This window comes from Podarcis erhardii (genome assembly GCF_964252035.2).
Source record: "Podarcis erhardii genome assembly, chromosome: 7".
In the NCBI taxonomy this organism is placed as follows: Eukaryota; Metazoa; Chordata; class Lepidosauria; order Squamata; family Lacertidae; genus Podarcis; species Podarcis erhardii.
In genome coordinates this window covers 20,434,718-20,446,780 of record NC_138511.1, presented here as the reverse complement: position 1 = coordinate 20,446,780, position 12,063 = coordinate 20,434,718, and the positions used below count along the sequence as shown (strand labels likewise).

General features: G+C 46.4%; 1 protein-coding gene across 1 annotated transcript in view; it reads right to left on the bottom strand.

Moving 5' to 3' along the window:
- AGRN (agrin) overlaps nucleotides 1–12,063 on the bottom strand; it is a 239,401-nt gene that overhangs the window by 27,329 nt on the left and 200,009 nt on the right. Inside the window, 6 exon segments of the mRNA XM_081870652.1 lie at nucleotides 574–921; nucleotides 2,175–2,294; nucleotides 5,076–5,190; nucleotides 5,792–5,919; nucleotides 9,742–9,876; nucleotides 10,813–11,181. Of these exon segments, the coding sequence (XP_081726778.1) occupies nucleotides 574–921; nucleotides 2,175–2,294; nucleotides 5,076–5,190; nucleotides 5,792–5,919; nucleotides 9,742–9,876; nucleotides 10,813–11,181 (1,215 nt within the window).

Sequence of the window (12,063 nt, the reverse complement as noted above, 5' to 3'; positions counted from 1 at the left end):
AAGCATCCCATTTCAATTCAAGCAAGGGCGCAGCAATGATCTGCAACTGACAAGGCTATAGCAAATGCCCTTGAGACTTGCAGATTCACTTGCCTTGCTGTGCTGAGACAAAAGTCCTTTTCAAAATGCTGGCCTGCTCCCTGGGCAAACAGAGGTGTGAGGCTTATCCTCTGCTACAGTGGTACCTCGGGTTACATACGCTTCAGGTTACACACTCCGCTAACCCAGAAATAGTACCTTGGGTTAAGAACTTTGCTTCAGGATAAGAACAGAAATCGGGCTCTGGCAGTGCGGCAGCAGAAGGAGGCCCCATTAGCTAAAGCGGTGCTTCAGGTTAAGAACAGTTTCAGGTTAAGAACGGACCTCCAGAACGAATTAAGTACTTAATCTGAGGTACCACTGTACTTCTCGCTAGCTTTGGGCAGTCAATTTTTTTCAAACCTGGTACCACTCCATTTTTTTTTTGCATAATCACATACTGCAGGCAACCGTATCTGCTGGGCTATTTTAAAAGGGCTCCGCTGTGTGTCCCCCCCCCCAACAAACACAGTACCACCTCACCAAGACACTTACATTTTTCACAAACTGCCCCTCCTTTTCCAGCCGGGCAACTGCAGGTGAATTCCCGGCCATCATCCTCACAGGTGCCGCCGTGCAGGCAGGGGTGGGAATCGCAGGGCCGTGTTGGCTTCTTTGGGGTTGGGGTCAGGCGCATGGGCTTCTTCCTGGCGGTGGTGGCTGGAGCGGTGGTGACAGGCCTCTTGGTGGTGACTGCCCCGCTTGCTTTACCATTGGACCTCCCTGGGTACAGGGCCCGGGGAACAGCAGTGGTGGTGAAGTGGCGGGTGGTGGCGGCAGCCGGTGCCATGGTGCTGGCTGTCGTGGTGGTGGTCGTGGTGGTGAAAAGCTGGGGGATCCAGTCTAGGGAAAGCCAGTAAAGGAGAAGTGAGTTTTGGGGGCACTGCTTAAAGAGGTCCCTTTCTTCTGGGGAAAGAAGGAGAGTTTGGATTTGATATCCCGCTTTATCACTAACCGAAGGATTCTCAAAGCAGCTAACATTCTCCTTTCCCTTCCTCCCCCACAACAAATACTCTGTGAGGTGAGTGGGGCTGAGAGACTTCAAAGAAGTGTGACTAGCCCAAGGTCACCCAGCAGCTGCATGTGGAGGAGCGGGGATGCAAACCCAGTTCACCAGATTACGAGACTACCACTCTTAACCACTACACCACACTGGCTCTCAACACCACACTGGCTCAAAAAAGGATGTGGCTCAGTGGTAGAGCACTTGCTTTGAATGCAGAAGGTCCCAAGTTCAATCACTGGCATCTCCATGTAGGGCTGGGAGAGATCCCTGCCTGAACTCTGAGGGAGACAGTACCAAGTCAGTGCAGGCAATGCTGAGTTGAAGGGAGCAATGGTCTGACTCCGTATAAGATTGCTTTCTATGTTGCTATTCGTTGCTAGCACCAAGCTTTCAGAGACCTCCAGGAAAGGCAACATGCATGATCTTAACTTGGACGAGGAAAAGCAAAAATTCTCTTTTGCTGACTCTGATTTTCTTTTGGGGGGGGGTGTTCAACACAAAGCATCAGGCTGTTTGCCAACCCTTGTCGCCACACCTGGGCCTGAGCATTCGTGCTCAAAAACACATCTTGCAATCTGCAGGTATCGTCACACCTGAACAGTCCCAGCTCTCAGATTGCAAAGGGTGCTTTTTACATATCAAGCACTTCTTTCTGCATTAAGAGAGCCCATCAATTGCAATGCGAACATTGTTCCTCTGCGCTTTTGCTGGGGACACAGCAAAGGATGAAAAGTGCGGGGGAGATCTCATGCTCATTAACTGTGGTAAAGCTCCCTTCTTTCCAAAAGGAACCAAGGAGGGCTTTGAGGCTGGAAAAAGGCAGATCTCCCCCCCCCATCCCCCCACACAGGGGAGTCCAGATGAATCTCTGCGGCTCAACAGCACAGAAACTTACCGGTGTTTCAAAACGAAAGTGGAAAAGAAGGGGGGGGGTCAATATGCCAGTAGGCACTTTTTGATAGGCTCCAGGCATGAAAGCAGCCAAGTGGAGACATCTTTTGAAAAGGAAAAAAGCAGGACCCAGGCAGAGAGGGAAGGAAAAGGCAGGAGGGAAAATGCAGATGAGGATTGGCCTGGGGGAGGAACTCACCAAAGTCCATGAATTTGATGTTCTCCTGCTGGGGCCTTTTCACGAGGATGGTTTTCTTCTTGGAGGCTTTGATCTGCTTCAGAAGGGCCCTCTGGATGTCGGCAGCTGTGTAGGTGGTGGCTGCAAGGACCCAGGAAAGGGAAGGAGGGAGAATGAGGCACTGGAAGGTTTGAAACATCCTTTTCACGCCACCCTTGGAAACCATCCCCTTTCATTTCCCCCCAACTCCCACGGAAAAGAGTTTGGAGGGCCAGCGCGCAGTCAGTTCCAGCCACAGACCTCCCCTGTTGGTCCTTGCTGCAGGGCAAAAGGCACATCTTAGGAGGAGATATTTTTTGCCCTCTGGCTCAGACGTGCTTTGAGCTTACAAATGACCTTCTTATAGGCAAGAGCCTCCCTTTCTCTCTGTCTGGTTAAATATAGGGCTGTGTGTCGACTCTGTACTTATTATTATTTTATTCATTCTTTTTAAATGGACATTCTGCACCATGTTAATCCTACAGGTAAGAGATAGAGGGTTGGATCCAATGCTAGTCCTACCCAGAGTAGACCCAATGAAGTAACATGTCCTTTAATTTCAATAGGTTTACTCTGAGCAGAACTTAGCTAGAGACAAGCCAGAGCTTTGCTCTAACTGGAATCATGTTTGGAACACAAGTACGAAACCATTTCCATGACCTAAGGCAAATTTATGCTTGTTAAGCCACCCTTCTGGCATCTGAGGCTTTGTCAGGCATCACTCACACATTTTCAAGTGTATCTTCACAATCATAAGGCCTAAAAACCTGCTTTTTTTTTAATGGAAGTTCGGGAGTATGATGACATCATATGCTAAGATGATGGAATAATCCATCTGCTCTGACTTTCCACCTCCCTTCTTAGCAATTTAAGAGTCTCAAAGCTTGGGGACATCCTAATAATTACTGGCAAATCAAGGGTTGTGCTCTCCTCCTCTCAGGGAGTAAAAGAAAAATAACTGAGCAGTTACTTTAATCTCAAGGACAGCACTGGAAACTCAACCACAACAGATTAAGAAATGGACCCTACCATGGCCTGGAAATCTGTGCACTTTTCCAAACAGGATTATGAGCTCTTTCAAGACAGTTTAAAGCAATTTTGAAAAGATCTTAAAGAGCAATAGAACACGGCATTCGCAGATTTTAAAAGTGAAATTAAGATGGAACTTAAAGGCTCTATCTGCAAAACTTACAGATTTGTCAGCCGCAGCCAGTGAAGCGTTGGAACTCAGAATGAGACATAAATCTGCCATTAAGAAATTAATCAAAACTACAACAAATCTCCAATCACACACAGAATCATAGGAGAGTTAAAGCAGGAGGAGCAATTTTAGATTGAGGGGAGGGGTGCTGAACAGGTTGAGGGGACTGAAGGTCTGAAAAGAAAGCATTTTCATTGAATGGCTTAACAAGCAATTTCCAGCCTTAAAAGTAGTCCTGAGTGATGTGGAAAGAGCGCACAGGGCCCTCACTCCTTAGCTGCCTGCAGGGCAACGACCGAGAGACTTCACAGCCAAAATGGTGTGATTTTATTTAAAGGACTAAATCATGAAAGCAGCCTGAGATGCCTAGGATCTATCTGTATAGGGACAAAAAGTCTCAATCTTCAATTACTTGTGTGCTGAAACGCAACTGAAAAGAAGAGTTTTTCAAAAAAATACACGGCTTTGCTCTGTGACTCTAGGATACAATACAAATGGGGCTACTCATTTAAACTAATTGGACTCAAAAATAATAATGCCGTTGTCAGACAAATTAGAATTCCAAGAAGATAGCTGTAGGAAGAAGAGGAAGAACAAGCAAATGAGGATCTATACAAATGGCAATGTAAATAAAAGAAAAACAGTATAAAAATCCTACGGGAAAGCAAATACAATGAATGGAACACTTGAATGGAATTTTATTCTCATAATTTAGTCCTAGAATATAGTTTGGAACCTTCATTTAATAGCTGTGCATGAGATCCTAAGAAATAATACCTGGGTGACCTGTTAATTTGCTGTGTATTAAGTTGTATGTTTGATATTCAGGAAGAGCAGTAGAAGTAGTGTTTATCTCATTCCCTAATCCATGCACCTTTTCCATGGATTCACCAGTTGAATCCATATGGTGTCTCTACCAAGGAGACTCTATGAAGGGTAGTGGTTTATTAATGGTTAAGCTGCAGTGCTGTATTTGGCTGGAAGGGAGCAGGAGGGAAATGGAACAGAAGAACAAGGATGAATGTCAGTGCTATCATATCTCAACCAAAGGAAAATACGATTGTCTTGCTTTTAAAATACCATCGTGAGTGTAAAAATGTGTTCCTGGACTCTTAATGATTTAGGTAATCCAGTAAAAAGAAGGAGGATCTGGAGGGCATTAAAACAAAATTTTGTTTTGCTGCAAGAAACACATATTAAAAATCAGCTGGAATCCAAAGCACTTATAAAGCACTTATCTAAAAGGTCTTAGTACTGTACTCGGCCGTGTGTGTGTGTGTACACACACACACACACACAGGAAATGGTATCTGGTGTAACTCTATACCAGACACCACTTCCCATGTCTGCGTTTTCCCCACCACTTCCCATATATTGTCTGTGTTCTCACAGAATCAGGGCATGCACCTGTTGGGTCAGCCCAGTGAAAATGATCCCTGTTCTGCCCTGTGAAACGCCCTCCCATCAGATGTCAAGGAAATAAACAACTATCTGGCTTTTAGAAGACATCTAAAGGCAGTCCTGTTCAGGGAAGTTTTGAATGTTTGATGTTTTATCGTGTTTTTAATATTCTGTTGGGAGCCGCCCAGAGTGGTTGAGGAAACCCAGCCAGATGGGTGGGGTATAAATAATAAATTATTATTATTATTATTATCCAGCAGAAATCAGAGTGTGGCACTCACCTGGGTCAAAATGAGACTCGACGATGACACGCACGGCATTGCTCTGGCCCAAGTCTCGTACCCGGATGCTCTTGAAATCCTTCTTGACGTCAGAGTTGCGGAAAAGTTCGTCCAGCTAAAGGTCCAGCAGGTGGGGCAGTGAGAAAGTAAAATGAAAGCAAGAAGGGTTTCACATTTCACATGACTTCTGTCTTTTAGTAAATATATAACACAGGTACGTGAATGGTTTTGAATATTCTGTAAAATATACTGTAATCTCATCTGTTTCTGATGTTCAGGCTATGAACCATCAGAGAAGAAGTATCAGCAGGCTTGGTGAAGCCCTGAGATAATGTGAAAGAAAAATCTTTAGAAACATTTGCAGAGGGACCTTTCAGGTAGACTGAGCTTGCTCAACAGCTGCAGCACATTGGGAAAGGGAATGCAAAACCAGAGGCACGGGGGGGTAGGGGGACGATCTCAATGGAGTATCTGGAATCCTGAACAAAGACCATCCACATGGTAACATTTTGTTGCAGGTCTCGTTGGTTGCTCCTTTAGGGTCCACTTAACGAGAGGAAGACAACCTCAAGAGAGAGAATTCCACAAGTGTGGAGGTTACCACTGAAGAGGCCTACCCTTAATGCACGCTAACCAAATCGTAGGCCAAAGTGGAGGGCTTCTGGGGCTGATGTTAGGGCCTCAGCATAGTCCTATTCCTATTCATTTGTGCTCACCGCGCTTTCGATGCTCCTGGCGGTCTCTCCAAAGAGCTCCGATTTGGGGTCAGCCATCTCTGGCGTGTAGAAAAGCTCTTGGCCTTCCACCTCTTCCAAGATGAGAACCCCCTGGAACACTTTTGTTGCTGAAGGGAAGGGGTGGGAAGTCAGAGGAGGAGACACAAATCTGTTAGCTCAACAGAGAAGCAAACAGCATTAATGAACAGCAACAACAACAACAACAGAGTATTCACAGCAAAGCAACCATAAAGAGTGTTCAGTCCCTTGGCGGGGAGGGGAAGCGAAAAGATGGCAGTATATGGGTAGTGCCAGAGTCTGGGGTTAGTCTGGATGGGTTGGGGTTGGGGGTGTTCAGCGCTATGGAGGTTAGTATTTTGAGAATGCTGGGTCAATAAGGCGAAGGCTCCAAGTGTTTTAGAATCGGCAGAGTTTACCATACAGGTTCCTCCAAGCTCCACCCTGGATGGTGGCTGTCCTGGACTGGCTGAGTAATAAGAGAACAAGACGGTTAGCTGGAAGAAGGAATACATGTCACATAACAAAGGCTGGGGGAGTGCGGGGCTCACATGCAGAAAACGTGGGCTTCTGGGAAACTCCCAAAGGGACGGAGAGAAAGGAAAGAGGAGGCAGAAACAGCTGCCGCATGGTATTCTCTAAGAAACCATAGAAGCAAGGACCGAAGGGACCCGGGAAAGGACAAGGGTGAAAGTGAGTGGCTACGGTCAGGTAAGGGTAAGGTTTAGTGGCAGCATGAGAGTACTGCCATAAACCTGTGTTTTAATTTTTTTTAAAATTGAGGATTGTATCTAATGCCAGTTCTACTTTTAAGATTCATTTAAGATTATGGATATAACTAACTTAGGTGCATTGGTTTAAGTGGGTCTATTCTGAAAAGGGCGTGGCTGGATACAACCCTATTCAATTATTTCTTTTGCAGAAATGTGACGCCCCCTTTGCGAACGCCAGCATTTTGTTATACATACAGATTATTTCTGACACATTAACATAGCAAAACACCTTTAAAAGCAGAAGAGAATTTGAGTACTCTGTATCCTTAAAACACAAATGAAGGAGAAAAAGGAGACACATGTGATGAAAGCAATTCAAACATTTTACCAGCCTAAGCCTTAATGTGACTTAGTGGGATTCCTATGTTTGATATCATCTCAGTCCAGCTATATGTGGTCAGCATCCTATATCTTTCACAATATTGGGGAGGGGGATGTATAGATAATTTTGCCTCCTTTCCCTTCTACTTCATGTGAATGTTGAATTATGAATATATTAATTTTAAACAAGTCTTGATGGAAGACACTTATTTTCCCAGTTTTACTGATGCAACTTCCTTTTATTTTCTACCACATTTCTACCACATTTTCAAAAAGACAAAAGTAAAGGTTGTTTTTCAGAAAACGCTGTCAATGCCGGGGACAGAATTTCTCAAAAAGACAGGTGGTGGGGATTTTTAAGGTTTTACCCAGCTTAGTCCTGCTTAGAGTAGACCCACTGATTCATGTCCATTAATTTCAGCAGGTCGACTCTGAGTAGGAGTAGCATTGGATACAACCCTAAATATCTGTCCATTTGCTATGCTTTTCTATTCTGAGAGCTATAATGAGAGACAAAAAGGGATGTTGACATTCACCTCTGTAGCAATAGGGAATAGAAACTTACTTTTTGTGAAATACATCAGTCCTCAAATAAAGCCATGCAGGTTTGCTGCTTCAGATGCTCTATCCAAATGCATTATTTGGTTACATCTGTTCTTAAATTTGTGTTAGATGTTCTGCTGGGTTTTTTGTTTTTTGTTTTACATTTTGAAATGCTCCAACGTGGTTTTGTTTTGTTTTCAATTGTGATTTTTATTAGGCTCCTTTGGGAGGAAGGGTAGCATACACTTCCCTTCAGTAAAGATAAAGCCACTTCATGTGTCCACGGGGAAATCAGGACACTCACACCTGGGAAACATTCTGATTATCAAGCTTAACCCACAGCTCAGTGGTAGCTGAGCAAAAAGTGTCCTGCCTGCTGAAGTCCCAGGCTCAATCTCTGCTCAAGTTCCAGAGGCGTCAGCCATCTCTGCTTGTCTTTCAGCAAAAACAGCCAAGAGTCTTTAAGGTGCCACGAGACATTTTGCTGTAATTGCTACTGCTGAGGAGCAGAGCTGGACTCGAGAAGCCGCTTAGGCAGATTGCTCTAGTTTTGGTATCAGGCAGAGTCAAATCTACTCAGCCCATTAGGCTGCTGTTGGCTGCCCTGTTTTCATTCCCTCTGCAGTCTCTAGGAGGGTCTGAAGCAACCTTCTTCCTCAGACGCATTGATGTTTCCATGGACTTCAAAAGACCGCCCACTCAACCCCAGGAAAAACAGGCAATGAGCAGTAGTATCACAATGGGCATGGTCAGGACTGCATCCTTTCAAAAGAATGGGGAAACACAAAGCAACTAGGCCAGCCTCCTAGAAGACATCAGTGGGATGTCTGTAGCTGTCAGTCCTGCAAAGTCTAGTGCTACGAGAGAGGCAATTCCCCCCCCCCCCATCCACTTCCTCCATAATTTTATAAATTATGATGTTGCCTTTTAATCTCACCTTTTCTCTAAACTAAAAAGCCCCATATGGTATAATCTTTCTTCCTAGGGAAGTTGCTCCACCCCCTTGATCATTTTGCTTGCTCTTTTCCAAACCTTTTCCAGCTCTACCATATCCTTTTTGAAGTGTGGTGACCAGAATCGTACACAATATTCCAAATGCTGTCGCACCAAAGATTGGTACAACACTGTTATAAACGGTTACGAAATCAGCTCCTTCCCTAATGATCCCTTTACACCATGGTCAGACCTTCAGGAGCCTTTGGACCCAGACATTCCAGCCACCATACTGGATTCTCCCTCTTCCGCTGCCTTGGCCCTCAAACCTCTCATTGTTATCCCCAAGGCCACAACAGTAGAGCAGACAAGGAGCCAGGCAGGAGCTTCAGGGCAGCTGGCAAAGTGGCCCTCCAGATGTTGATGAGCTACAACTCACCTCAACCCCAACCAAACTAGGCCAGGAGGATTTGGGCTGATCAGAAATGGGAGTCCAGCAACCTCTGGAGGGCCGTGGTTTCCCCATCCCTGGTCCAAGGGAATGTTTACATTGTCAACATTGAACGTAGGCTGAAACAGCGTTGACTGCCATGGTTCATCTCTTAGAAAGATCTGAAGTTTTGTGAGGGAACTTAAGGCCTGGTCCCTAAAAGAGAATTACTTTACCCAGGGTTCACTGGCAGTGGAGCAGTAGGTCAGGAAAAACAGGTTTGAAATGAGCTAGTCTTCAAGCATCGCCAAGGACAGAGTAACAATGCTGACCAAATTTCACCAAGGTGCATGGCCGTCATAACCCTGGAGCCTGAATCCTCAGCTCCAGGGGATGAGGGCAAGGACTTTGAAGCAGAAGAGGGCATGCAGGGTCAGCCCCAGAAGTGCTTTCGGCCCCCACCCCCAGCCCAAGGAAGTGATTCAGAGGACTCCCAGGAAAACGTGAGGCTCCCTTGCTCCGTCACAGCAGGAGGTTACTGGAGAAGACTGGGTCCTTGAAGTAGAACAGCCTCTTGAAACGCAGCTGGTGCTACCGGTAAGGCTGTTCCTGCTGCTACTATATAAGGGCTCTGTTATAGCTTGTTCCTTCCCAGAACAGCTTCAGAGCTCTGTGTCCCTGGACCTTGCCTTGCATCCAACCCAAACATGTGCCTTGCATTCCAGCCTGAACCTTGTCCCACACCCTGGCTGGGCCATGCTGTACCTCAGAGCACAACAGTACCCTCTTTTGCAAAACTACAATTTGCTGAGTCCCCAGGCTGACAGTTTAATGGATTTTAAGCAGAGCTGGGATTCTGTTCCCAACTAAGGTGAGTTACAGACCACTTTGCCCATGGAAGTCAGGCTACAATTGAACAAAACTATATTTACCTGGGCAGTTGCTTCCCTCTGCATCGGCAGCAGCTGTCTTGCCATCAGAGCAGCATCCCAAGGGGGTGTTATAACACGTGGCCCTCTCTATAACTGGGGTGCTCGTGACCCTTGCTTCTTCCATCTCCTCATCCCCTGCATAACAACAGGAAGAAGGCTTTAAATCTTTTTTTTTGGGGGGGGGAGAGGAAGAACTCTTAGGATTTTAACCACAAGAGGTTTCTTTGTGGAAATCCTGTTGTTTTCCTCGATCAGATTCCTGCAGGACAGGTCTGTGATAAAAGGGCTACCACGTTTCCTGTGAGGAAAATATTTGCAAATTTGCCTCTGAGAAGAGCCTTGCTGGGTCAGTTCAAAAGGGCTCATCTAGTCCAGCAGCCTTTTCTCACAGGGGCCAACAAGATGCCCCAACGGGAAGGCCACAAGAAGGACACAAGCACAACAGCAAATCTCCCACCTTGTGGTTCCCACCAACTGGCATTCAGAGGCATGGCTAGTAGTCATTGTGAGCTTTCTCCTCTGTGAATTTGCCTAGTCCACTTTTTAAAGCCATCCCAAGAGAATACAATGAATAGGAACGAAAGGAGAGCCTTCCTGGAACAGGCCAATGGCCCATCATAGTCCACCCTCCTCTTCTCACAGTGACCAACTCTGATGGGAAACTTGCTAGGTGGACAATGAGAGCAACTCTCCCCACTTATGATTCCCAGCAATTGGTATTCAGGGGCATTCCGCCTCCAACGTTGGAGGGGGAATATAGCCTTAAGTGGCTAGTAGCCATTGAGTGTCTTGCACTCCAAAGCCACACAGACAAGAAACTTGCTATGTAGGGTCCAACCAGACCCTGGTAGTCACAATTTTTTTTAAAGAAAAACTTGATCAGCAAAGCCAGCCTAAAAATGTGGTCCCCCCCCTTCCAGAGACATGGCCTTCTCCGCAGTGGCACCCAGATTACAGCATACCCTTTTAGGTATAAAATGCATGGGAGAATGCATTGCCAGGCCAATATGACCCCTTTGCATGGTCCTCAGGCAACAAAGAACTGACATCAAAACGGCACAGCCAGCTTACCGGTGGAGCTTGCGCCACTGCCTTCTTGGTCTCCACTGATGCCCATCTCTGGGTCCCCACTGCCTTCTGCGCTGCCTGGCTCAACGTAAGCTGGCTGGCTGGTGACTGGGACAACCGGGGCAGTCGACAGAGGTCGGATTGTGGTCTGGCGGACACCATGCATGGTCCAAGCAGTTGTGGCTGGGCGAGGGGAGGTGCTGATCCGTCGCGTGACTGGGTGGCTTTGTGGGGAAGCCTTGACTTCAAAGTGCTGGGAGCTGCCTGGCGTCCTGGGCAGCTCAGGAACCTGGGGGGTGGCTTGAGGGGTTGGAGGGAGAAGCGATCCCAAGGTTGCAGGTGGTGTAGCGTGGCTGGCATGAGTGATGGATTCTGCAGGGAAAGCAAAAGGAAGGCAGTGGTTAAGAGGCAGGCCAGGACCAGTCACGCCTGCAGAACACATCACCTGCCAAAGCTGGGTCAGCCCACGTCACATATGGGGACAGAGAAGTGGGTGAATAAACCTCATGGGTGCTGCTGTCTGTAGTTTGCAAAGCACTTAGCAGGCTATCATAGGAACAATCTCCACTGAGTGGCTCTCCAGGGTTCCAGACTAGAGATCTCAGGGACTAAACATGTGACCTCTTGCATGCAAAGCAGGCACTTTACCACTGAATGAGGGGCCTTCCCTACTTTTCTGATTAGTGACAAGTTTGCATGTGTGACACATGGTGCTTCTTCATCGCCATGTTAAAACTAGGGTGAAATAGTTCTTTTAGTGGTGGTGCCATCAAGACTTTGGGGCACCTGTCCAGGGCCCCACTGGGCAGAAGGGAGCAGGAGGGACCTCAAATACAGTAGGATGTGCTGACTGCATGTTGGAGTGGGTGAAGTAATGCACTTTATTATTTAAAGACATACACACACACACCCTGCTACACAAAAAATGGCCACGGAGTCAAGAGTCTAAAATGGCTTAGCTCCACTGCTGATTGTGAGATAACAGATTTTCAAAGCACGCCTTTGGAATTTGAGACCTGCTCCCATACCAATTTGTTTGCAACTCAAGTGAGTACATCAGATTGGCTTGCATATCACATGCCAAAATCAATAACCTCTCATCAGGCACCAAGGCTCAAAAGAGTGTATATATTTGCTCTCTTTTGTTTCAGAACAAATCTGATATCTGGCTTTTTGACAATTACAGGGTCGAAAAACCTGAAGGCTCGTCATTAAGATTTGAGCCCTGCTTATTACATTCACACAACATCGGAA